Genomic DNA, 26,157 nt, shown 5'->3' on the forward strand with positions numbered 1-26,157 from the left:
TTGTACTTGTGAGAACTGGAACCCACAGTGACAGGACTTCCCTGTTCTGAGGCGGCTTGTGGTCTGGGCGACGGACTTTTGTTTTCACCTGGCAATTCCTGGCAGGGAGAGGCTGCAGGCTGCACGGGCCATCCAGCCGGGCTCTGGGTCTCACGCTAGCCTGGCACACTTTGGGGTAGCCCCCCAAGAACAGCAGCAAGAGCAACGTAACGACAGCCAGAGAGACTTGGATTTCCTAAGTGGGTCTCAGCAGGCAAAAAGCTGACTCCTGTCCTTCGCAACAAGCAAATAAACAAAAAGACTAACTAATCGGGATCCGCTCATCATATTACCTAAGGCGGTTTTACATCATAACATAAACACAACGCATCATTCTTTCCTTATTTATGCTCCTGGTTTTTTTTTTGTTTTTAAATCAGGCCAAGGTTTCTTTGATGGGGAATCAAAAGCCACTGTGGTCAGTTGCCACGGGGTCTGTTCTAGCGCACTGTGCGTCATTGGACGGCGTCCCCTTGGCTTTTCGATGGTGGCTCTCCAGGAAGGCGATCGCTGCAGCTTTCCCTCCAGGTGCCTCTGGGTGGCTTCAAACCTCAGCCTTTCAGTTTGGGGCCTATCCTTTTGCTCCGCCCAAGGCCTCCAAGTCCTTGTGCTTTGCTTACATTCTGTGCCGTTGTGTTGGTCTTGTGCACGAAAGAATGGAACACCGCAGGGCCCTGCACCGTCTTCACAAGGTGCCTAGACCGGAGCCCATTGTTGCAGGCTTGGTGTCAACCCATCTGCCCGAGGGCCTTTCCTGCTTTTGGCTGCCCCTCCTGTTTACCAAGCACGGTGACCTTCTCCGGGGAAAGGTCTTTCCTGACAACACGTCCAAAGAGTGTGAGATGAAGTCTGCCCATTCTTGCCTTCAAGAAGCACTCTGGCCATCCTTCTTCCAAGGCAGATCAATTTGTCCTTTTAGCAGTCCGTGGTACTTTCAATGTTCTTCACCGGGATCACAAATCAAATGCATCGATTCCTCTTCAGCCTTCCTTCTTCACTGTCTAACTTTCACGTGCCTATGAGGCAACTGAAAATGCCATGGCTTGGGTCAGGCACACCTTAGCCCTCAAAGTAACATCCTGGCTTTTCAATGCTATTAAGAGGTTTTGTGAGACAGATTCACCTAATGCAACACTTTAAAAAAAAAGTCTCTTGATTGCTGCTTCCCTGAGCATTGATTGTGGATCCAAGTAAGACAATGTCCCTGACAACTTGCCCTGCAGGCAAAGTTGAAATCCAACTTTCGTTTCCTTCTTATCTTCCTGTTGCCCTACAAGCCCTTTCACTAGTTAAGACCTTTTTTGGTAACCAATTTACAAAGCTTTCTTGAAATAGAAAGTTTTAACTGTGCCAATATATTGACTTTCCCAACCTCGTTTGCCGTGAGCCCTGGTGGTGTAGTGATTTGCACTGGAGCGCTAACCACAAGGTCAGCAGTTCAAACCCACCAGCTGCCCGCTGGGGGAAAGATGAGACTTTCTGCTTCCATAAAGATTCCCTGTCCCAGAAACCCACAGGGCCAGTTCTACTCTCTCCAGAGTCAGAATTGACTCAATGGCAGTGAGTTTGCTTTTTCTATGGAAACTTGTGTTGCTGGTTTTCCTTACCCCAACACCCCCCACAGGTTTTCAAAGCCTGTTCAAATCCGCAATGTAGCAAATTGTTTAATAAGCCATAGCCTTTGTTGCTCCCACCAAAGACCCCTGGAATTCCTGATGGGTCTGGGTCAGAAGATGGTGTGTGGGGCAGTGGAATGGGGTGTGTGTGTGTAACTGTATAATGATTCAGTTGTGAGTGACTGCCATGCTGCTGGGTATAAAGTGAACCTTCTCAGAAGCAGTGACGGAGATTTAGCAGCATGAGCCACAGTGGAGCACACCTCTGGACCCGAGATCCCTGCACCGTGAACTTGCTTGATCCAGGGGGCAGCTGTGACACCAGAGGAGCAGCAGAACCAGGAGGCAGAGCAGAGACAGCAGTGGACCTCCCAGCCCACGGAACAGGGAAAGATGTGTGCTGTGGGGCTTGAGTGTGGAGCCTCTGGGAAATGAATCCAAGGACTTGGCTTTGCTGACCCACAGAGCCTCTGAGATGAGGTTTACAGCAGAGTGGCACGCCCTTTGGGCAGATATTAGCAGTCCTGAAAGAGCTTGGTCACGTGCCCTGACTGAACAACTGTGTCCTGAGCACTTCTCACCTGAATTGTAACCTGTTGCCTTGGGTAACAAACCGCACAATCATAAGCATGGGCTGTGACCATGGCAATGAAAGAAATGCTAGCAATAAAAGGCGAGAGTGCTGTACAAGACAGAGCTAAAAAAGTAAAGAGCAGAAACTCCTGTAGTTTTTTCCCCCTTCCTTGCTCCACACAGTTCTCAAAGGCAAACCCTGAAATTCAAATCCTAATCCAAAAATGGAAGTGTGTATAAACAAACTTCCCGTTTAAGTGGCTACTGTGTAGAATCACTCGTTATTTTAAAGGGATAGTACAGAGAAATGCATCAATTAATCGGTGGAAGGAAAAAATATTGATTTGAGATTACCCATCCCTGAGAACGTCTCGTTTCCCACCCCTCCCCCACCCCCTTGCAGTTGTATTTGTCGTACTTTAAGGTGGATTTAAATCTTGAGAACGATCGTCGTTTCCGAAGACACACAGAAAGGCTGTTCGGGCCCCTACGGCTATTTCAGTAGTGTGGCTGACGTTCTGCTTATCGATCGGGTGCCGGTTACGGAGTACCCACTCCGTCAAGCGTCGAATCTGTGATACGTCCACTTGCCTGTGGGTGCTACATTTCAATAAAAGGAGAAAGAAAAAGCAAGGGCGCCAGAAAGTTCTTGTTTCAAAAATGAAATACTCTGGAGACTGGCGCAGCGGCAAAGACTGCGTCTGTTTTCTGTTTTGAGCGCTCTGTTTCCCGAGATGACCACATCTTTCAGAGGAAATGAGTCAAAGCCACTCTGTCTTGCTTTTCCAGCTGAGCATGTTCAGTTTCAATGAAGTGATGAATGAACTTGGCCGCACCACCCCCCCAAGCCTACAACAGCAAACAGTGAAGCCTTGGCCAATCAGCGGGCACTCAAGGTTTTCAAGTTGGGTTCAAACAGGACTACCAGAGGCCAATCCACACGCGTGGCTCCGCCCCCAGCCCCCAATACCAACCAATCACGAGCTCCGAAAAGCCAAAACACAACGGTCAGCCAATACCGGGTAGCCGCACGGCGCGGCCCTCCTCCAATGGGCTCGGCGCAGGGAAAAGAGAAACAGAGCCGGCCGCGCAGGCCGCAGGATCGCAAGGGAACGGCCCCCATCGCGGAGGGGGCGTGGCTACGAGGCGCACCGGCCAATCGGCGGCGGCGGCTCGTGGACCCCCCCGAACGTTGGGACAGCCCGGCCCCGCCCCGCGCTGTTGTTTGTGGTGTCCGCGGGGGGAGGCGGCCGAACCACAACATTCGCGGGGCGGCGCGGGCGAGCGGCGGGTGGCAGCGGCGGCGGCGGCGGCGGCGGGCGGCGGGCGGCGAGGGCGAGCGCAGGGCGGCCGAGAGCCCCGATCGGCGCCCGGCCAGGCACCGGGCCTCGCGTCTCACCATGTCGGTGAACATGGAGGAGCTGCGGCACCAGGTCATGATCAACCAGTTCGTGCTGGCCGCGGGCTGCGCGGCCGACCAGGCGAAGCAGCTGCTGCAGGCGGCCCACTGGCAGTTCGAGGTGCGTGCGGGTGCGGGCGCGCGCGCCTGCCGGGCCCGTGGACGTCTCCCGGCCCCCGAGGGCGGCCCGAGCGGGGCGGGTGTCACGGGCGGCGGCCACAGGTCGCCCGCTCTGGGGGGCCCCTGAGGGGACGCGGCCCGAGTTGGCCGGGCGGGGGCCCGGGGGCTCTATTTATATCGGCTCCGTAAGACGATCTGCGCGGGGCGCGGGGCGGGAAGGGGCCTACGGGCATGCGGGGCTGGGCGAGGCGCGGGGCTGCCCTCACGCACGTGGGGCCACCTCGAGGGTCGCCTGCCCTTCCTTCTGCGCGCCCGGCGCGGGGGGAGGGGCGGCCGGCCGGCCGACGGGGCTCGGGGCCCGCGGGGGCTCGGAGGTCGGGGGCCCCAGGCCCGGGGCGCGAGACCGGGCAGCCTGCGGGGCCGGGGGCCGGGGGCCGGGCGCGCTAACCGCCGCTCGGCGTGTGTCCGCAGACGGCGCTGAGCACGTTTTTCCAAGAAACCAACATTCCCAACAGTCACCACCACCACCAGATGGTAAGTGCCGTCGGGGCGGGGCGGACGCGACCCCGGACCCCCGTCCCCCCCCACCCCCCCACCGGCCTGGCAGCGGCGGGGCCGGCGGGCGCGGAGGCAGCGGCCTGCCCGGCCCACCCGTGGGTGGGCGTCCGGCCCCGCGGTCCGCCGAGGGGCCCGGGCAGGGCCGCTGTCACCCGCCGGCGCTGACAGCCATGTTGCCGGGGAGCGCCGCGCCGCGAATGTAAACAAAGAGCCAAAATGTCTTCCAGGAAAGAGCGGCTCCCACGGCCGGCGGCGCCCGCTCGCCCAACTTGGAGACCCGGCCCCGGCCACCGCAGCCCGGCCCGAGGCCTCCTGCCCGCGCTGTGCTGGGGGGAAGGGACGCCGGCGTTGGGGGGCAGGGAGGGGGGAAGATGGCCCGAGCCGGAAGCCAGGAGTAGCCTGGTTTCTATGCGAGTGTATGTGTGTGTGCTCGTGCGTGTTAGTGTGTTGGGGGGATGGGACAGGGGACCCGGTGAGGCTTGGACCTCTGGGGAACTTGGGAGCGAGGCCTAGCGAAGCAGCTTGTGAGTTGGGGTGTTGTGGGGGGCTCTCTACCTACACACAAACCCACTTTAAAAGACACGGAGGACCGGGGTCTCCATTGCCCAAAGAGTAGGTTCTCCGAAGACCCAAGACCTGGGAAGCAAGCCTTCCTCCTGGCGGAGTACAGCCATCTCCTGGGCTTGCTGGTCACTGACGTCTGACCCCGAACAAGGCCAGGCATTTGGGCTTCATCTCAGAATTTAAAGCCCTTGAAGGAGCAGTGTCTCCTAACCACTTCATTGCCCCACCCCCCCACCCCCAACCCTGGCCATTGCCCTACACACACACCCCAAGTTCAACCCTTTCCCTTTAGAAGTTCCAGTGCCTCTCCCCGCCACCCTCCCTCTCCACACTAGTTACCCATTAGCCCTGGTGGGGGAGTCAGGCAGCATGGGCAACCGGGCTTGTAAGCCATTACTCCCCGACTAGGCTAGCTGCAGCCAGGTGACTTCTGGAGATTTCTCTGTTCGGTTCTGCATTCTTAAAGCGAGTGCACTCTTGCCCGTGGCCCCCTGTTCCAGCTTGGCCCCCTCCATGGGCTACGTGGTCCTCTGCTGGGCCAGGATGAAGGACAGGTAGAAGCATCACTATGACCATTTTCAGAGCCTCCTCTTGGGGTTGGTTCATGCTAAAGCTACAACTCAAAGCAAATGGAGGTCAGCGCTGGCTGGGAGAACTGCAGTGATGGTGAGCCCAGGCTTGACTCCCGGAGACCGTCGCCTGCACCAGAGTGGGACTGTCTCTAGCTCCCACCTCCTCCCTCTAGCTTGCCAGCATCTCCTTCATGCAGGACAGCCCTGGAGTGTGACCCTGTCTGCTGAGGCTCCAGCCTGGCCGGTTCTTGGTGCAGTTGGCTGGAAGCAGATTGCTTGATGGCTCCGGCGATTCTTTGCCAGAAGGAAGCCCCCTCGGGCCTTGTAACAGCCTGGCAGCTGCACAAGTATTTTGCCCTCGCTCAAGGTGTCTGTACTGTAGGTGGAGAAATAAAGGGAGAGGTGACTGGGGAACAGCAGAGATGGGTAGTGGTGGCATAGCTGTACCCGAGGTGGCCTGATGTATGCATGGTTGGTGGGTGAGTGGCCCTCAGCCTCCTGCAGGGTCCGCGGTAGCCTTCGCAGATGGTAGGAGAACTTTGTGGCTGGGTTTGGAAGGACCCCGGGTGGCACTCTAGTTAAGTGCTCCACCACCCAGGGAAAAGCAGGTGGTTCAGCCCACCCAGCAGCTCTGCAGAAAGCCCTGGCAGCCCACCCCAGAAAGATTATAGCCAAGAAGATCCCATGGCACGGGTTGCCCTGCCCTGTCACTTTGGGTCACTACGAGGCAGCACCGACTTGACAGGCGCCCCGCAATAGAAGACCCCAGACTAGGAGCAGGCCCCCTCCCGCAATACCAGCTTGTCCCTAAAGTTGCTAGAAGCATGGACAGTATCTGTTTTTTAAAGGTCTCTCCAGAGAGGTTGAGTAACTTGCCCTGCCCTTGCCTCCCCCGTCCCCAAAGCAGGTCTCATAGGCCCCCAGGGGGTCCTGTTAGCCTTCAGGCCCCTGCTACAGGCTGGGTGGCCAGTTGGAGATAGGAGCTGCCCTGGCCTGGGGAACTAGGGAAGTTAGTCACGGAGCTATGATGAAACTGGTCCCCACCCCCACTCCCCATTCATTGTTTCCTGCTGCCCCAAGTCAGCCCTGGGGGTGGGGTAGGGGCGCTTGAAGGGTGGAGGGAAGCATCCTGGGTGGAGTTAGGCCTCTGCCTGGTGTCCTTCAGCTGGGCTTCTGAGGACCATAATGGGTCCCCAGGGTCCTCCGGGCTGCTGGCCTCTGTTAGCTGGAGGACGGGGTAGGAGAGTTGCTCTTCCCCTGTGGAGTTTCTGGCTCGACTTTAGCTGCAGACTTGCGAAAGTGCCCCTCTTTGCTAGGTGGAGAGCCCCAGAATCTTGCCCAGCCGCTCCCCACCCCCACAGTGCCTCAGGGAGGGGCTGGCGTTGCTAAAATTAGGAGAAATTCAGAGAAGGGCTTCCTGGGGAAGGGAGAAGTCACAGGCAGGCCAGAAGGGGGGCTGGGTGGTCTCAGTTGCCCCGGCTACTTCTTTGCCCTGGCAAGACCCCTGGCAAGATGCAGTTCTGGGTGGCCCTCCCACCCAGAGACAGGGTCTCTGGACCGTGGTGAGCAGGGGGCATGCTAGTGGCCACTAGGCTGGGGCCACAGGGAAGGAAGCGCCCTAGAGTTTGAGGGCAACAGGCAGGACTCCTGCTCCGCCCTGCCTGGGGCTGCCCAGATGGGGTAGGGGGAGGCAGGAACCCCCAGCCCCGTGTAGTCAAAGACAGCGTGTTTTGGGGTGTTTTATTGTTAGCCCCATGGAGAGGGCTGAGCAGGGCTGAACTGGGAGAAGCTTCCAGACTGATGGAGAGCAGGGAGGTGGGTGTGCAGGTGGAGGATAAGAGCCTGGCTTTGCAGTCCCACAGTTTGCTATGGGTGTTTGGGGTCGAACGACTTAATTTGCCCACCGGTGGATTCAAATAATCCTAACGGGGGGCTTGGTGAGACATGTGCTAGTAGACACCCCCTGCCCCAGACCTGCTGACAGCATCGCCATTGGTTCGGGTCAAAGAAATGCCCAGCCAGGGTAGCTTCCCTGTGGCCCTAGAGCGACGCCCTCCTCCACCTGGCCACTGTCCCTCTGGAGGAGCCAGGAGATCTGTGGGTGGATTACCCAGGGAACCAGCTGGTCTTCTCACCCAGGGGAAGAGCCCTCAGCAGAGAGTAGTGTCCTGGCCTGCCCCTTGGCCTCTCCCTTTTAATCTGACACCTGACCTAGTCCGAATTAACTGTTTACTGCTGGAGGGTCTGGCTGGTGCAGGCACTGCTCACCCACGGCTGCCAGCCCAAGGGCCGGTAGTTTGAGGCCACTGCTTCCCAAAAGCCTGCCATTGAAAAAACCCTGTGGGGTCGGAACTGGTGTGACAAGGCTGTCACCCCAAAGGAAGCCATATGCTACAGCTCTCTGGCCCCGAGCACTAAGTGGGTTTGAACCAGTGACCTTCTGGGGAGAAGCCAGCTCCAACAGGCTTCCTCAGCATAAGCTCCGTGATGAGCTTGCCCTCAATCTTGGTTGACTGGGGTTGGGGGGTGAGGGTATTACCCTGTGGGCTGAGGAAGTGGGGTGGTGGTGGTGGTCTGGGACCGACACCTCCATTCTCTCCCCTCAGATGTGCACACCCAGCAACACCCCGGCCACGCCCCCCAACTTTCCAGACGCCCTGGCCATGTTCTCCAAGCTTCGCACCTCTGAGAACCTACAGGGCAGCACCGGGCCCGTGACCTCCGGGGCCTGCTCCCCGCCTGCAAACTTCAGCCCCTTCTGGGCCTCGTCTCCCCCCAGCCACCAGGCGGCCTGGATCCCACCCTCCTCCCCCACCGCGGCCCACAGCTTCCACCACCACCATCACCCACAGCCCACGTGGCCCCCCGGAGCACAGCAGGGGGCCACCCCTCAGAAAGCTGTGGCGGCAATGGATGGCCAGAGATGAGACTGGGCACCACCGCCAGCCAGGGCTGGGGGTGCCCTGGGCTGGGGGGGCATTGCAGGGGAAGCTGGGGAGCCAGGGGCGGGTGGGGGGTTCCTGAAGATCGCACTGGAAGATTTTATAAAAGAATTTTTGTGGGGTTTGCGGGGGAGGCAGTAAACTTCCTGAGCCTCTTGGGTCCTTGAGGAGTTTTCTCTTCAGGCAAGTTTTTTTTGGTCCTTCTCTTTTTAATATGTGTAATATATATATAAATATATGATTATAACGTATGTGAGTGTGGGGCTGGCCGCAGCGGGGAGGGCAGACTGGAGCATCCTCTTGTGCCAGCAGCTGCAGGGAAGCCGCGCGATGCGTGTTGGCTGCTGCCTCTCAAAAGTCACACCTGACCCCCCACCCAGACTAGCAGTGGCTGCAGGGGCTGGGGGGGTTGCCTTGGCCATCCAGAGGCTCGCCCCAACCAACAGGAACCACGGGACTAGGAGTTCTTGCCATGCCCCCTTCCCCATGCCCAGGTGCTGGGGTAGCACCTCAGCAGTGCTCCCCTCCCTCGGGGTCGCCCCTGCATGGAGGGGCCAGGTGTGGGCTGACCGCCGGCTTGGAATTAAAGCGCTGGGGTCCGAGGACACGACCCCAGCAGTAAGCTCGGATCTTGAGCTTTGGCCCCAATCTGAACCCAGCACACCAGGGTGAAACCTTAACCTAAATACTTGACTTTTCTGACTTCCCTGGCTCACGATGCTTTTATTTACCGTGGTCGACGCGGGCTCCCTCGGGTTTGGCGGCAGTGGAGGTGGTTTGCGGGAAAGGGAACTTGGCCGAGGCCCTGCCTCGCTCAGCAGCTGCGCACGCAGCCCACCGGAGAAGGGGAGGGCTCCTGTTGTGGGCCTTCCAGACGCCATTTTCTCCAGCGCCCCCACCCCTTCAGGGCCTCCTGAGGGCAGCACCCCCTTCCCAGCTGGGCTGCCCTTGCTGCCCTGTGCTCAGCTGCCTTTAGGGTGGGGGTCCCCGTGGGCATGCAGCGGAGCTGAGGGAGCCCTTGGGATGGGGCTGCACACCTCAGGGACTTGCTTCCATTCCGGTCCCCACCGACCCTCAGACATGCATGCACGCACGCGCCCCAGGCATTGGAATGTAGCCCGTGTTAACTCTGGCATGCCTCCGCGCACCCCCCTGTGGAGTTTCCCGCCTGGGTTGTGGGGCACGCTCCTGCTGTGACCCAGATGGGGGTAGGGGCCTGCTAGGTTCTGGCCCAAAGTGGTGAGACTTCAGGGTGGCCAGCCAGGCATCTGCCTCTGGGCCTTCTCGGATCTCCTGCCAGTCCCTGGGACAACCCCTGCTCCAGTGGAGTAGAACGCTGGGTCCCAGTGGACCTGGCCCGCCTCTGCAGGGGACCCACTCACCGGTTGGTCCTTTCAGTTTTGTTTCCTGGGCTGAGGCCTCCCACCACAGCCCAACATGCTGCCCACCTGTGCTTTCCCCTGGTGGAGGGGGAGCCCCTTCCCCAGGAGTGGGGGAATGTGGGGGCGGGGGTGGAGGCCAGGCCTAGGGGCTGGTCAGTGGGGCCTGAGGGAGGTGGGGTGGCGTGGGAATTGGGGAGGTTGGCCTTGGGGCTGCCCCTGTGGGCGTCTGGGCGGGCCTGGGTGTGGAGGGCCAGCTGGGGCCGCCTTGTCAAGCAGGTGAGTGGATAGGGGCAACAGCAGGCTGACCTGACATTTCAAGGGCAGGGGTGGGGCCTTCGTGGCAGAAATGGAGCTGGGGGTGGGAGGGGGTAGATGAGCATGGGGTGTGTTCAAGGTGAACCTCTGGCCTGCCTCAGCCAGTGCAGCCCCTCCCCTGCATCACACCCACCCTCTGCCTGCGGGGGCAGGGAAGAGGAACCCCTCTGGGGCTGTTTCTTTTTCCTGTGTGATTCCACCGCCCCCTCTCCTTATACCCCAGCTCTGCTTTCCCATGTCACAGGTGAGATGGGGGTGGGGGGAGCCCCATCTCTGATTTGGGCTACCAGTTCTGAGCTCTGGGAACAGTGGAAGGCAGAACCCCCCACTGATGGTGTGAAGGGTTTACGGACTGAGGGGGCACCCCAGAATCTAGCGGGGGCGGGGAGAAGGCACCTCCATGGTCCAGACACTGCACCTGCCTGAACTCAGCCTCTGCTGGGCTCCTGCCACCCCTCTCACTGCCACCACCTTCAGCACGGAGGAGGCAGTCCTCTGGCCTGTAGGCAATGGGGGCTCGTTCTGGAAGCAGCCAGGATGGAGATGGCACACTGGGCCAGGGCCAAGCCTACCCCTTCCGTGCCACCCTCCCAGGCTCAGCACGTCTCTATCTGCCTCCCTTGGCCATGAGGCAGCCCTGGGTCTAGGACTGTCTGCCAGGGCTGCCGAAGAAACGGGGGTGGCCTTCAGGCCCGGCTGTCTTGGGAGCTGCCCCTGGCAGGGTGAGGACAGCAAACACCCTTCTCTGTTGGCTGAAGGCTTCTGCTGCTGGCTGGTGGCAACGCTCCCATGGGCCCTGTGCCCAGCCCTGGGAGCTGCCTTGAGCCAACACTGGGAGGGCAACAGGCAGCTGGCCCCCTGGTCTCAAAGCCAAGGTACAGCTCATGCACAGGCCCCACCCTACCCAGAGCACAGGGTCAGAGCCAGAAACCTCGGACTAGCCCAGGTAAGGCGGGAGAGCTGGTGGGTGAGAGGGCAGGTCCCAGGGACAGCCTGATGGCCCTCTCCCAGAGCCCAGCACCCTGGAAGAATGGTTGCATCTGCTCTTCAGGGTTCTTAGATTGCCCCAGACCCACCCCGTGCAAAGAGATCTGCCCCTAACTCGAGACACTGGGTAGGGGTCTCCCCAGCAGCGGGCACCTCCCTCCCTGTCTGTTATTTGTAGTCACTAATGCCAGAATCTCCCTAGATATTTATTGACAACTCTGCTCAGCGCGTAGTGGCCCTCGGCCCCCGGGTCGGCTCCTCCATGCCCTCCTGGGGAGGCACAGCCAAGTGCATCTGCAGATCCAAGGCGCTGCCTGCTGGCCGCCTGGCCGTCTCCGTGGGGCTGGTTGGGTGCAGCAAGTTCGGCTCGGAAAGGCGCCCCTCGGAGGACACGGGTCTGTCTGCCCGCTGGCGGGACAGGACTGCGAGACAGGAGGGGCTGAGGTGGTTCCCGCCTCCCTCCCTGTGCTCCACCCCTGGGGGCCCCCTGCTCCCCAGCCTGCTCAGTCCCTGGAAGTAGGGAGCAGCCCCCTCCAACTGCCCCCCCCCCACTGGCTCTTGAGCAGACAGTGAGGGTCTGTCCTTCAGATCCCCGAGTATAGGGTTATTTAAAGGCCATGTTCAAACAGCTTTAAAGTAAAGCAGAGCAACAATTGGAGGGCAATCCCAACTGGGTCAGAGCAGCACACTGCAAGATTCTCAATGGCTGGGTAGTTTTGTTTTTTGCTATGGGCCCTATGGGTAGATTTGAACTTCCAACCTCTTGGTGAGTAGCTGAGTTCACCATTGGCACCACCAGGGGCCCCCATTCACAGACAGATGGCCATTTAGACAAGTGGCTCTCAACCTTCCTCATGCCGCAGCTTTTTCATGTGGTGGTGACCCCCACAACCATAAAATTATTTTCGTTGCTACATCACTGTCATTTTGCTACTGTTATGAATTGGGCACCCATGTGATAGGGTCGTTTGACTGCCCCCCGGGAGTCACAACCCACAGGTTGAGAACCTCTGATTTAGACTGACTCCTACTGCACCCCACCCCTTCTCCTGGCCCCTCCCACCTCTCTTGCCACTTTTAATCCCCTGGGAGCAGACTGGAGTCTAGGGAAGGGGGTGCTAAGGAGCTGGTGGAGAGAGACTCCTGTGAGCCATGACACAGAGCACCAACTGTTCCCACCACCCAAGCTGGCCTCGGGGGGCCCAGCCGTGGCTCCATGGCTAGGGCTGCCTCTGGGGCCAGGCAGCCTGTCTTCTGATCCTGGCTCTGCCTCTGTCCTGGCTGTGTGGCCTTGGGCAAGTGCCTTCACCACTCTGTGCCTCTGTGTTCTTGGCTATCCATGGGCTATCCATGGGCGGCCCCTTCCCCTTCGTGTTGGGGTGATCAATAAACACTGAAGACAGGGAGCTGGGAGCTTTCCTGCGTCCTCTGCACCCAGCCAAAGACACCGACTTCTGGGGCTGGGACATCTGTTAGGCAGCAGCTAGGCCTGTGATGCCTAGGAGGGTCTCATGTGGGCTCCCGGGGACCCTGGAGCCTCCTGGGAGCATTCCACTGATGTTCGCCCAGTGTGGTGGGGCCTCATGGAGGGAGGCAGCACTGCTGTGGCGACCCCTAGTGCACAGACGGGGAACTGGCCCTGCAGAGCGCAGAGGTTTGCTGCTCCTTTGGAGGGAGTCGGTCCTGCCTGGCTGCCACTCTAAGGCCACTCTCTCGGGCCTCCAGTCCTACCAGGCCCCCAGGCCCTTGTGTGACTGAACGCCATGAGCCTTCAGGTGGGCTGGCCTCCAGGTGTGAGCACAAGGACTCCAGGAGTCCTCTAGGCCTGGGGACAGTGGGGAGGCCTAGTGGTGACAGCGTCCAGCCTCAGACTGTGTTCTATCTTATATCTCTGGCTGGGAGCACCAGCCCTGGGGAAGGACTAGCCTGCTGCCATTTCTCCTTGTGGAAAACGGGGAGCAGCAAGAGCTTACAGCCTACCGCCTGGCACATAGTGGTGCTTAGGGGGTGCGGGTTTCCTTCCCTTCTCTGCATCACCCCATTTCTCATCCCCCAGGTCAAAAGTGTAAGCAGCTGGGGGTAGGCACGGGCAGGGCCGGCACTCCGCCCACAGGGAAACTACCTGTGTTGTTGCCAGCCATTGTCTGTGCACTCTGAGGCCGCAGGGGCAGCTGGCCGTGACCGCTCAGCGACTGCTGCCGGTGCAAGTGGCCCCGGGAGGGCGGCTTCGACTTGTGCTTGACAATTCCTGAGGCTGAAGGGAGACATTGGGAGGTGGGGGTCCATGCTCTGGGACAGGGGGAGAGCATGGTAGGGACCCGGGGGAGGGGAAAGGGCCTCTGGTCCCTTCTCTGTCTGCATTTGTGGGCATGCACTTTGTAACTGCTTCGTTCCTTCAATTGCCCGTCCCCCTTTCCATCTACCCATGTTGTGTCCAACCATACAGCCACGTGTGTGTACTAGTCCATCTCATGGTGCAAGCCACCAGCCATCCATCATCCGCCCATCGCTCCAGAGAGTCCCCAAGGAGGGACACATTGGCCCTGGCCTGGGTGCTAGGGGAATTTGGACCCCGGGTTGGCAAGTCTAGAGGGACAGAGCCAGAAAGGCACATAATGCACGGGTGGGAGGCGAGGCATGATAAGCTTCTGCTCTGACTAGCCAGCCACAGGCCCATCCTAGGAGAGGGAGAGCGTGTGAGGACTCTTGGTTTGAGGAAGGAGGAGGGCTGGGCGGGGCCAAGGCTGTGCAGGAAAGCATGCTGGTGGCAGCATGTGACAGGGAAAAGCCAGCAAGAGATGCTGGGACATGAGGGCCTGGCTGGCTGGCTGAGGCTGGAAAGCTGCCCTCCGCCTGCCAGCAAGAGCCCACTGGCTTTTGGAGACCTGGATGGAGAGCAGATACGGAGGGAGAGGGAAGGAGCCCGGGGCCCAGTGGCCCAAAGAAGACCTGGCCTGACAAGGGATGGAAGGTCCCCGTGGACCCCAAGCTACCTAGACACTCACGCTCTTTCGTTAGGATGCCCGGCAGCCGTGTATCCATCCGCCCCTTGTAAATGTGTCCATCCAGACCCAGGATGTCCACCTCGTCATGCTGTGGAGATGGCAGCCCTCAGAGCACTGTCTTCCCCTGACACCAGAACCCCCTCCCTCGGGATTTGAGTGGGCCCAGCCAGGAAGTGAAGTGGAGCTAGTTTTCTTCCGAGGGCCGGTTTGGTTGATTCTTCCACCACCCCCGGAGCTCTAACTGGGTCTGCAGAAGCAGCTGCCTCCAAGCAGAGGGCTGTCATGGGGGCATCGGGGGGGGGGGGGGGGGGAGATTTTCCTGGATGGTTTGAGACTCTTGGGGATCAGAGTCCTCCCCCCACCCCCTGGGGCAGCCCCTGACCTTCCTAGCAATCTGGATCTCCTCAGTGGGGAGCAGGCCCTGGGGCAGGTGCTGCAGGCGGGTGCGGCGATAGGGGTAGGTCAGGGTGTGGCTGCCTCCGCAGCGCCTGGGCGCAGACGAGTAAGTGTAGTCGGTTAGGTCCAGCACCCTGTGAGGGACAGCCGCGGAGTCACTTAGAGGAGGCCACCAGAGTGTGCCCCGGGCACACAGAAGGATGGGTCAGTGCTCCCTAGGGGTCTCTGGGAGCACTAAGCAGGACACCGAGGGAACCAAGCACCCTCCAGCCATGTCATCCTGAGAAACACTCGTCTAATGTGCATGTGTGTGTGCACGTGCACACACGCACTCAGAGTAAGATGACCTTCCAAGGAAGGAGGCCCATTACCTCCCTGTTCATTTTGTTCTCCCAGAGTGAACGGAAACACACACCTCACACACACATGCGCATGCATACACTGACTCACCTCACACGAACACACTCCGCTCGTACACGCACAGGTGCACTCTCACTCTGACACCTTCATGCCCACTCATAAGAACACAGAACTCTGCTACATGCCCGCACACATACGGCCACACACCCGCACATGATCGTTCACACAGACTCAGCTCTCACACATGCATGCCTTTCTTCAAAGCCACACACACTCAATTATGCACACAGCCCCACACATGCATAGTGACACACTCATGGACTCCTTCCCCTCTCGCATGCAGGCCTGCTCACGTGCCCTCTGGCAGGGCCACAGCATTCCATTTACAGCTCTCCCCTGCGTGTACGCACACTCACACACTCACTCCTACCGCTTGTAGCAAGGGGTGCCCAGACACTGGGACTGCAGCAGCTCCCGGATCATCTGGCTGCTGGCCTTTACAGAGCCCCCGAAGTGGAGCTGCACCTTCTCGATGTCCATCAGCATCTTGGAGTGCATGCTGCGCAGGCGACCCACGCTCCGCTCCATCTGGCCCAGCTCGGCCCTCGGGAAGGCACTGCCCAGCTTGAGGCTGTGGATGGACAGACAGCCCCAGAGTGGGCGGCACTTTCGCCTTCAAGAGCTGGCCAGGCCCTGCCCTGTGAGGGTCGCACCCAGCTGGCCAGGGGCACTGAAGCAGGCAGGGTGCAGGAGCTGGAAGCTTCTTCCTGCCACCCTCCCTGCACACCAAGCAGGCCACACCTAAGCCCCGGCCCGGAGCACAGTATGCAGACCGCCCTGAGGGGCGGACTGACTCGGAGCCCTCTTGGCTGAACCCACCTGCAGCTGAGGGGGTGGCACGCTCTCCCGGTGACCCTACAGGACAGAGTAGAACTGCCCCAGAGGGTTTCCAAGGTTGTCCACCCCCTTCACGGGGGAAGAGTGCCACATCTTCTGCCTTTGACGTGGCGCTGGTGGCTTCCAACTGCCAACCTTTCACCTGGCAGCCGAGCGCTTAACCACTGCGCCCCAGGACTCCTCCCACAACTCCCAAAGGGCACCGAGCCCCTTGCCAGCCTCCCCACTCCCTGGGGATCCCTCCATGGCCATACTTGCGACTCTGCTGGCGGACCTGCTCTAACTCGTAGATGGTGTATGGCCGAGAGGACCGGTGCCCGGGGAGGCTCTGCCCGACCGGAGTCACCGGGATGATTCTGAAAGGGACAAGGACGGGGGGGGGGGGCATGGGGTGAGCAACCCAGACACCCTGCCCACTGCCCACAGACCCAGCCGCCCAAGAGCCTCCGGTAAGGGTGGGGTGGGGTGCAGAGGATGGGGAGTGCGGGGGAGAAGGGGATGGGGGATTCATGGGGCTGAGGAGGGGGTAGACACTGGTGGAGGGGGGGTGGGCAGCAGGGGAAGGCTGTGTGGTGAGAACCAGTCCGACCCACATAGGAAAGGGAACAAAAGAATTGGGGTGTCTGGGGTGGGGCAATGCAGGGCTCACAGCCTGCTGGGCCCTCAGAGGGGCCCTCTGAGGGACCCGGTGCTCCCAGAGCAGGCACTCACTGTCCCGACACAGGTGTCTCCAGGGGGCGGTCACAGGACAGGCAGTGGAAATGGGCCAAGAGCTGCCTGTGAGGAGTGGGGGCACACGGTGAGCGCCTGCGGGGAGCCCCACCCCTGGGGTGGTGGATCCCAGGCCCCAAAGGTCCTAGGGTTCATCTGCTTGTCTACTACAGGCCCACCAGGTAGCTCCTGTGCCTCCTTGTCTGGACCCCAGCCAGGGGCCCCAGGGCTCCCGAAGGCCGGAGCTTGCCATAGCCCTGAGTCCCTTTCTCCATGACAGGAAGTGGGCTGGGCTAGGAGACCCTTCTGAGCTCTGATATTCTGTCCCTCCAGCCTGTCCGCCAGCTGCCCCAACCACCACCTGGCCTCAGGCCTCACCGCCGCATGATGGCGGCCTCGTCCGCCTGGAAGAGGGGAGATCGCTCCTTGAGCTGCTTCCGCAGGGACTTCCAGCGGTCCTCCAGCAGCTGTTTCACCGGGTCCAACTCCAGGCGGTCCAGCTGCAGGGGACCAGGCAAGCACGACTAAGCCAGCAGCAGGTGGGGGAGACCAGGCTGCCCGAGAAGGGGGCGAGAGCCCCTGGCCGCACCTTGCTGTCCATCTCCACCAGGAGCTTGTCCAGCATCTTCTGCCAGTCCTGCTCCTGCCCGCTCATCCTGGCCACCAGCTCCTGCATCATGTGGTTCAGCTGCTCCGTGGTGGCATCGAATTGGATGCGGCTCACTTTGCCTGCCAGGGCACTCTTGTCGGCTTTCTGCGGGGCACAGAAGAGAAGGTCCCCTTGGGAACAGGGCCAGGAGGCACCCCAACCCCCAAGGTGGTGGCCTCTGCAAACACTGGGCAGGTTCCCACGTTCCTCCATGCCTGCCTTCCAAGGACTACCAGCAGCCGAGGTCCATTCTGACTCAGCCGCAACCCTGCAGGCCCACGTCCGTGGGGCCCCAAGACGCCGTGCAAGGCTGTCCACCTTAATGGACCGCCCCTTCTTTTTCTAGGGAGCCACTGGGGGATTGGTACCACTGATTTTCTGGTTCAAGTGCTTTAACCACAACACTACCAGGGCCCCTTTCCACCCCCCAAAAACACCCAGTGATACTTCACACCAACTTGGGTAGCGGGCATCAGCAGGTCGGAAGGCAGGGCTGGAGGGAGTGTCAAAGCGAGGGGAGGCCTCTGGGACAATGGTTTAGCCCAGCCTTTAAAAAAAATGAAACTAGACAGCTGCTGCTGTTGGCAGGGACCCTGGAGTTGAATTTGGGCGCACAGTGGCCCCGTGGGACAGTCGAACTGGCTCCTAGGGCTTCCAGAGCCGCTGGCTACATCTTTCTCCTGGCAGCTGCCAGGTGGGCTTGAACTCTCACCCTTTCAGCTAGCACCTTTACGCCATCAGGGCTCCTTGTAAATGACCATATGACCTGGCAACCCCATTCCTGAGCATCTACCCCAAGACCTGAAAGCGCAGCTCCGTAAAGACTCCTTGCACCAGTGTCCCCGATACTCAGGCCGAGGACCAGTGAGGTGTGGCAGAGCCCAGGCTCCGGAGCAGCACACACCCATAAAGAGATGCTGGCACCTGCCATCACACGGGCACAGCCTGGGAGCCTGACGCCCCGTGAAATGAGGCAAACTCAAGAGACCAAAGACCAGCGGATCCCACTTCGATGAACGATCAGGAATGGGAAGCGGAGCCCTTGTGGTGTAGTGGTTACATGTTAGGCTGTAACTGCAAGGCCTGGGGTTCAAAACCACCAGCCCCTCTGAGGGAGAAAGACAGGGCTCTCAAGGGTTTTGGGGGTGGGGGAGGACATACAGGGGTGGGAAAGATAAAAGGGAGATGAGGGCAAGGAACCCAAGAAGGAAAAGTGTGTTTGGAGACTGAGTGTGGAAGCAAATGTACCATTCTGTTTGACGCGATTGAACTGTGGAGCTAAGACGTGGGTATTAACTCCCATGGAGCAGCAAATTGAAAAGGCACACATCTGGCACGAAGAGTTAAAACTGTGTCAGTGGATCCCCCCATGATGCAGGCTGGGCCTGACCCGGTTTCCAAATGTTCCGTACTTTTGGTTTGTTTTTTGTTCATTCGAAGCAGAGTGGCTCTCAGAGGTGCCCCTCCTGAGTCTGCGCTGTGTGCTTTTCCATTGTTCAGGAGATGGGACCCAAGATTGACGAGCCTACAGGGCGGCAAGGAGAATAAGGGGCTGGGGGGAGGGCCACAGTGTGGTAGCCCTGCGGCAAAAGGAAGCCAATGTCGAGGAGTCCGTGCAGAAAAGAATGGCTGGAGACTGTGGTGGCAGTTGTGCAGTTCTGCTTGACGTGACTGAAATATGGAGTGGAATGTTATACGCATTAAATCTCAAGAAATAGAGTTACCGTCTTGGAAACCTCCAGTAAGTTTGCTTTGGTTTGAGACTAGGACGTCCATAGAGATGCAAGTAGTGACAAAGAGACGAGGGACGGGCATCCTGGGCTCCATGGGAGGTGGTGAGTTTTTCCTCTTTTTAGCAAATGGGCAGTGATTGCGTTGAACGTGGTTAATGTCATTGAATTATATACTGATGGCTGGTCAACACAGCAGTGTGTGTGTGTGTGTGTGTGTGTGTGTGTGTGAGAGAGAGGGGGGGGGGGGTAAGCCAGGGAGGTTACTTTGAGGACTAAGGCCATGTATTTTCAATCGCCTCATACGCATGTGAAGTTGGACGCTGCAGAATTGAAGATCAGAGCAGAATCCATGCGTTTGAATGACGGTGTTGGGAAGAATATTGACAGTCCCACCGACAGCCAAAAGGACAAACCAGTCTGTCTTGGAAGAAGTATGGCCAGAGTGCTCCTGAGAGGCGAGGATGGCGGGACTTTGCCTCACATGCTTTGGACAGGTGGTCAGCAGAGACCAGCCCCCGGAGGAGGACCTTGCTCTTGGTAAAGTGGAGGCCCAGCGGACAAGAGGAAGAGGCTCACGGGAGATGGGTGGACACAGAGGCTGCATCAACACAGGAACCGCAGTGAGGACGGCGCAGGACCGGGCAGTGTTTCCTTCTGTTGTGCATGGGGTCGATATGGGTCGGAACCAACTCAAAGACATCAACAGTGGACCACAATCTAAACCTCCCCCTTACAAAGAGAGCCCAGAGCCATGGTCCTGAGACCCACTGTGTGTGAGGCGGGGGGGGGGGGGTGGCAGGGGACAGAGCTTACCACGTCAATCTCCATCTCCAGATGGTCTCTGTTGGCTTTCTCCCGCTCCAGCTTCTCTATGCCCTGGTACAGCACCTGGGGGGCGGGACAGGCAGGGAAGAGAGAGGGAGAAGGGCCTGAGTGGGCGGCGGGGGGAGGTGGGGGGGATGGGGAGCCAGGCCGTGTTCCCACACCTCCCCCTGTTGGCCCCTCACATCGATTTCCTTCTGCTTCTGCCGGTGGTCCTCAATGAGGTGGCTGGTGGTGATGTTGAGCTTCTCACAGTCGCCCTGCACCTGCAGGATGGCGCTCTGCACGCGGCCCAGCAGCTCCTCGTCCTGAGCAGGAGGGGCGGGGAAGGCTCCCTGAGGCTGCCAGCCCCACCCAGCCTCATCCCCACCCAGCAGCGCACCCAATGCCACCTGCCTGGAAACACTAGCTGACTTCGGGTCCCATTCCGGCTGGTCCCTGGTCTCCACGCTTCCCGAGGAGAATGGGGCAAGCTGGACTGCCTGTTCCCTGGGTTTGCCCCCTGGGGCCCTGCCCACTCCCCATGGGGGTGCTGTCCTGATCCAGTTCTGTTCCTCAGGTCCCAGGATCCTGAGTGATGAGCCCTCCAATCAGCTGCCAAGAGCTGGGGTGTGAGTGACAGCCAGCTCCCCCATGTCCCCCCACCACAGCCACCCACCCAACCTTTGCCTGAGCCGACTCTGGATTCTTGAGTCCAAGTGGCAAGATCCAGAGACTTGTGGTCTGTCTGCCCCCCGACTCTCTCCTCCTGCTCCCCACCCCCACAGGCAGGGCAGTTGGGAAGGTTCTGGAAATGTGTGCAGGGGTGCCCATGTCGCCTGTAGCTGGACCCGTGTCTCAACAGCCTAGGAATGAACAGATCCACGCCTAGCCAGCCAATATTATCCCCCCTCCCCAAGTCCTCCGTCCCCAGATCAGCTCTGCCTGCCCTCAGGGTGACCCTGTGAATGGACCAGAGCCTCCAGTGTGGAAGAATGACGTCCAGGTTGGAGGCCTGGGGGCCCCATCTCCTGGCCCCAGTGGACAGGAGGCTGAGGATGGGCATCACCTGGCCCAGAGGGTGGGGGCTGAGGGGGCCATCACCTGGCCCATGGGTGGGGGGCTGTGGGGGCCATCACCTGGCTCTGGAGCTTGGCCTTCTTGGAGGGCCGGGTGGAGGCCAGGTTGTTGACCATGTCCTGGAGCTGCTCGTAGCGCTGCACCAAGGTGCTGACCTGGTGGCCCAGGTCCAGGCTGCAGGCGGGGCAGGTGGCCTCGGGGTCAATCTGGTCAGGCGCCAAGGTGATCGGGGGCTTGTGAGGGCCCATGCTCATGGACAGCAGCGCGGACGAGGAGGTGAGCATGCTCTCGATGATGGTCCGGAGCTTGTCCAGCTAGGCGCCCGAGGTAGGTGGGGCGCAGGGCAGTGAGAGGAAAGGCAGGGACCACCGTTAACCATCGGTGTGTGCATGTCCCCTCAACCCCTCGTGTGGTGACGCGGGCAGTCGTCCCCGCCTTGGTGCTCAGTGTGTAAGAGTCCTCGGGACGGGAGCGTTCATGCTGCATAGACGCCCCGTGGGAGAGAGGTTTCCAGAACTTTCCCCAGCTAGCCCATTGGTCTGGCAAGAGAGCAGAGCTCCTCCAGCTGAATCCTAAAAGGTGACAATTCACCAGTCAGTGGGCACTACGCAGAGCATCCCGATGACCCCAGAGCACTGCACCAGGCTGGGGTGACACGGGAGGGGGATGGGCTCATCTAGCATGTCAATCAGTAACAAGCAACAAATGCGAAAAATGCTCAGACTCTGCCTGCAGCTTTCCATGGGCCAGGGGTGTGAGTTCCAAGTTCAGTTCCGGACCAAGGGGTGACAACGCCCCGAGTCGATTCTGATGCCCAGGGACCCGGCGGGGCAGGGCAGAGCTGTTTCCAAGTGTGGGTGCCTGCTTTGTGCTAGAGGCCACTTTTGGGGTCCCCTCCCATATGCACTGAAGCCAGGTCAGGACCCCGGACCCTGATGGCCCAGGACCCCTTCCACATCCTCCCTGCCCTCTTCTGAGTCCTCTTTCCGGCTTGTCACTACAGAGGATGAGTCAAGGCCACCATCCTCTGTGACTTGCTGCCGGCCCACACCCCTCTCTTTCATGGGGAAACCCCGAAAGTGGTAGTGAGTGATGAACTAGAAAAGACGGGTGTTGGGTCTGGCCCTTGGGGGCTGGGCAGTCATCTTGGCTCGCGTTTATGGGGTAAGAAGTTGGTCCCCAGCAGGACACAGGAGTGAGAGAGAGGGAGATGAGTGGGGAGGGGGCACCACAGAGGCCCCCGAGCCACCTCCTGAGAGCTGGAAGTTGTGCTCTGCCAATGTCCCTGCCGGGGGATAGGCTGCTCTTGTCCTGGGCTCACCAGCGATGTGTGACTTGCAACCCGAGGGCCTAAGCACTGGCCAGCAGGCCTCAGGACCCCCCAGGGAGGGCAAGAGACGGATAAGTTCTTTCTAGAAGAAAGTAGGGAACTTCCTGGAAAATTGGACCTTGGAGGCAACCTTGAAGAACACGGAGCAGCCGAGAAATTGTTAGAAGGACCCCCACCCATCCCGTCCCCCAGGAGGGGAGTCAGTACGAAGAGGCAGGCGTGTGCCCCTGCAGAAGCCTAAGCTCAGGCCTGTGCTCTGGAGCCACAAGTGACTGGTGCATTTACTGTGTATTCAGTGCCCCTCAAGCCTGACCCTGAGCCATCAGGGTCCAGGCTTGTGACACGGCACGTGCTACTGCATCAGCACATGTGGGAGGGGACCCCAAAAGTGGCCTCTAGCACAAAGTGGGCCCCGACATGAAGCCCCAGGGCCCAGGGATTTTCCTCTGAGGGTTTGGCCAGCCTGGTTCAGACGCTTGGGAAGTGTCGTGGGTGGACTCGGTGAGCGGAGTCCCCTTCCAAGACTTGGTGACCGATGGCACCGCTGAGGTGGGAAGGGGCGCCCAAAGTCACAAGCAGGAAAGAAAGCTGGCCTGCTTACGGGCCCAGCAGAGACTGGCAGGACCTCCAAGACAAGGGTCCTGAGTCTGAGCCCGCACAGCTCATCCAAACCACAGGCAGGGCTCTCAGGGGCACCTTCACAGGAGTGGGGCGCTCGCACCTGAGACCACCCCCGTCGCTGCGACCAAGGGGCAGCACTTGCCCCAGGACAGGGAGGAGGGTGTGGCAATGAGGACGCTGAAGTGTGGGAGAGGAAGCAAAACGTGTGTGGCGTTGTTGACCGTGAACCCGGTGACCTGCTCTGCCCACTGTCCTCCAACTCACGACACAGCCATGTCTCCCCGGAAAGAGCAGGGCCGCAGGGGAGCGAGTGCTTGCGGACTGGGTTGGCCTAGGGTTCTGTGTGGTTGAGGGAAGCCACCCAAAGGCCCAGCAGCAGAGCAACGTGGACACGCAGGGTGGTGTCTCCCTACCATGGGACACCGTGCAGCCACAAATGGGCAGTGCGGATCCGTGCTAAACATGAGTGACCCTTGGAAACATGCTCAGTCAGTGGTTCTCCACCTGGGGGGTCACCACCCTTTTGGGGGTCAAACCACCCTTTCACAGGGGGCGCCCGATTCATTACAGTAGCAAAATGACAGTGATGGAATAGCAATGAAAATAATCTTATGGTTGGGTGCAGGGCGGAGGGGCGGGAGGTCACCACCACATGAGGACCTGTATTAAAGGGTCGCGGCATTAGGATGGTTAATTTCCTAATGAATGAAAGAACTCTCTGCCACCGAGTTGATTCTGATTCCTACTGGTCCCACAGGACAGGGTGGAACTGCCTCTGTGGCTTTCCGAGACTGTAACTCTTCACAGGAGGAGACGCCTCATCTTTCTCTTGAGGAGAGGCAGGTGGCTTTAAACCGCTGACCTTGCAGTTAGCAGCCCAACGTGTAAGCAACTAGGCTACCAAAGAGGAGCAGCTGTGACCCCACTGCTACAAAGTGTTCACATGAGGCCAGTCCATAGAGATGGGGAGGAAATGCGTGGTTGCCAGGGGCTGGGGGTCGGGCAGGGAGTGGCAGGGAGTGAGTGGGTACCCATTAGTGAATGGGTATGGAGATACTTTGGGGGTGTGTGAAAATATTCAGGAGTTAGTGGTGATAGTTGTACAACTTGTTGAATTGACTGGAAACCAACCTGTTTCCTTTAAAGAGGTGAATTTCATGGGAATGACAATTCAGTGTAAGAAAAAAACAAAACAAAACAAACAACCAGGACCCAGAAGATTTTGTGGCAGAGGAGTGTGGATTCCGAGTCACCCTCCACCCCCATGATGGGGGGGGGATGAGGGGTTCCACTCACTGATGAATGGGGGGGGACAGATCAGGACAGGACTCACCTGATCCTGCAGGTAAAGGGAAGCCTCGGAGACGGAGTGCTCCATGCTGACCTTGCCCCGCTCTTGGCTCTCCCTCAGCTCAGCCAACTCCTTCTCAATGTCAGCCACGGTGTCTCTGCAGAATACGGGATATGAGAGACTGCCTGGCCTCCCTGCCAGCCCCAGGAACAGAGCCACCAGTGCTGGGTCTGGCCAGCAGGGATGGAGGAGGAGGAAACAGACACACTCTCAACCGCCTACATGTGGCAGTCCGAGGCCCTGCCTCCTCCTGGGGCTGTGCGCCCCGTGAGAGCTTCCAGCAGGTGGGAGTGGGCTCTGAAAGGCTCCAGCAAGTTCTCCAACTGAGACTCAGTCTGTGGACCGCTTGGTCTTCTGGACCCAGGTGCTGGGCTCCTTTAGGAGCCTGGGAACCTCCCTGAGCGGGCAAAGCTGAAGAGCCAACACCCTTCTGATCAAAGGAAGTGGTTAGTTCAGGGGCGTGAGTTATGTTATCACTTCCATGGTGATGGGGCAGGGGGGCTGCCAGCAGGATTCCACTGCCCACCTGTGACAAGGGAGTTTTACCTGAGGATGCCCAGCTGCAAGCTCAGCTGGCCGGTTTTCATCTCTTTCCCGTTTTCTCTTCCCCCATCACCCTCCAGGATCCTTTGCAGCCTGTCCACCTACAAATCCAATGAGGAGAGTCCGGCAGGCCTGAGTTCTCCACTTCCGGAATGTGCCCCTGCACCCACGCAAGTTCCCCACCCATGCCTCAACTGTAATCCAACTTTCTATGGCAAAAGCCAAGTTCTCCTCCTGAGATCCATCTGTCCGTCCATCCGTCCGTCCGTCCATCCGTCCATCCATCCATCCATCCATCCGTCATCCACCCTCTCCACTGTTCATCTATCCACCTATCACTCTTCCTCCCTCTTTCCTCCCTTCTTTCTGTTCCTCCATGCATCTCCACCCACTCATCTACTCATCGGTGTACACAGTTGGAGTGAAAAGAATAGGTAGCGAAAAAATGAAGAGCTGATGCCAAGGGCTTAAATGGGGAGCAAATGTTTTGAGAATGATGAGGGCAGCAAATTTGCGAATGTTCTTGACACAATGGATGGACGTTTGGATTGTGATAGGAGTTGTATGAGCCCCCAATAAAGTGATTAAAAAAATAAAGAATCGGTATCATATTTCAAGAAGAAAAAAAAAAAGAACAGGTAGCAGGTCCTGGCCCACAACCTTCTTTGCAAGTAGGGAGAGGCACAGCTGTGAGCATCGGGTTGCAGACCCAGGAAGCACACCCCCCTGATACCTGGGACCCAGGAGCACACCCCCCTGATACCTGCGACCCAGGAAGCACACCCCCCTGATACCTGCGACCCAGGAAGCACACCCCCCTGATACCTGGGACCCAGGAAGCACACCCCCCTGATACCTGCGGAGCATTTACCATCTGATGAGAGAATAACGTATGAAACGGGGTGTGGTTCTTCAAAGCCCAAAGGAAATGGGGGAGGGCTTGTCAAGCAGTAAATGACCAAGTAAGCTGGGCCACCCACCTCTTCTGCGTGTGTGTGTCCCACGCCCGGCCCCCCCCCACACACACACACACTCACACACTCAGGCCACCTTACTTTTGCCTTTTCCTGCCGAATTTCCTTAGTTAAGGCCTTTATGCCCTTCATCTGTTCCTGCAGGTCAGTGGATACACTCTTTTTCACTGGAGAACAGAGGTTCACAGTCAGAGGCCAGATGTCCAGTGCCCCCCTGGAGCCCCCACTTCCAACAGCCATGAAGGGGTCTAGGGGATAGGGCAGATGTCTTATGTTTCTTCTCCCGTGGCCGCAGGCGAGTAAACAAGAGGGGCAGAAGGGGCTGCTTTGGGCATCACAATCCCACCTAAGGCCCGATGCCCTGGAGGGCTGCTTCAGTATTCCCATCCCCTGGGGGGCTGCTCTCCCTTCCTTGGCACATCCCCCAGCTGTGACCCAGAGGGTTCCAATCAGCTCTTTTCCCCTGGTCTCGTGCCCACCTATGGAGCTGGATCCTGAAAGCTACAGGAGAACCCGGCGTGCCCACCAATGGACACGCTGTCTTCAGGGATTCAAGAAGCAGCCCAGCAGCCCAGAATGGGACCCAGCCACCAGCTCACGACCGAGATAGTGGCGTCCCCTCCATGCACACCTTGTACT

The 26,157-nt window shown here is 59.2% G+C and overlaps 2 protein-coding genes across 2 annotated transcripts in view; one reads left to right on the forward strand and one right to left on the reverse strand.

Moving 5' to 3' along the window:
* Positions 1-3,549: 3,549 nt before the first annotated feature.
* UBALD2 (UBA like domain containing 2) lies at positions 3,550-9,078 on the forward strand. Its single transcript, XM_075562248.1, has 3 exons — positions 3,550-3,748; positions 4,219-4,281; positions 8,048-9,078. The coding sequence occupies exons 1-3, from the start codon at positions 3,629-3,631 to the stop codon at positions 8,366-8,368; spliced, it is 504 nt and encodes a 167-aa protein (XP_075418363.1). The 5' UTR covers positions 3,550-3,628; the 3' UTR covers positions 8,369-9,078.
* A 2,211-nt stretch (positions 9,079-11,289) lies between these two features.
* Positions 11,290-26,157, reverse strand: part of QRICH2 (glutamine rich 2) — a 33,017-nt gene continuing 18,149 nt past the window's right edge. The window contains exons 9-23 of the mRNA XM_075559698.1: positions 25,600-25,685; positions 24,548-24,645; positions 23,984-24,098; positions 20,759-21,013; positions 19,826-19,948; positions 19,632-19,706; positions 17,026-17,190; positions 16,815-16,936; positions 16,437-16,502; positions 15,980-16,081; positions 15,259-15,459; positions 14,455-14,602; positions 14,073-14,160; positions 13,190-13,321; positions 11,290-11,489 (exon numbers count right to left, since the gene is read on the reverse strand). Coding sequence (XP_075415813.1) covers positions 11,290-11,489; positions 13,190-13,321; positions 14,073-14,160; positions 14,455-14,602; positions 15,259-15,459; positions 15,980-16,081; positions 16,437-16,502; positions 16,815-16,936; positions 17,026-17,190; positions 19,632-19,706; positions 19,826-19,948; positions 20,759-21,013; positions 23,984-24,098; positions 24,548-24,645; positions 25,600-25,685 — 1,976 coding nt within the window. The remainder of the gene's footprint in view (positions 11,490-13,189; positions 13,322-14,072; positions 14,161-14,454; positions 14,603-15,258; positions 15,460-15,979; positions 16,082-16,436; positions 16,503-16,814; positions 16,937-17,025; positions 17,191-19,631; positions 19,707-19,825; positions 19,949-20,758; positions 21,014-23,983; positions 24,099-24,547; positions 24,646-25,599; positions 25,686-26,157) is intronic.

The sequence above is a fragment of the Tenrec ecaudatus genome, chromosome 10, assembly GCF_050624435.1.
Source record: "Tenrec ecaudatus isolate mTenEca1 chromosome 10, mTenEca1.hap1, whole genome shotgun sequence".
Classification (NCBI taxonomy): Eukaryota; Metazoa; Chordata; class Mammalia; order Afrosoricida; family Tenrecidae; genus Tenrec; species Tenrec ecaudatus.

Coding starts and splice junctions, on each gene's coding strand:
- UBALD2 (XM_075562248.1), top strand. CDS start 3,629: ATGTCGGTGAACATGGAGGAGCTGCGGCACCAGGTCATGATCAACCAG. Junction 3,749..4,218: donor CGGCCCACTGGCAGTTCGAG/GTGCGTGCGGGT, acceptor GTGTGTCCGCAG/ACGGCGCTGAGCACGTTTTT. Junction 4,282..8,047: donor GTCACCACCACCACCAGATG/GTAAGTGCCGTC, acceptor CTCTCCCCTCAG/ATGTGCACACCCAGCAACAC.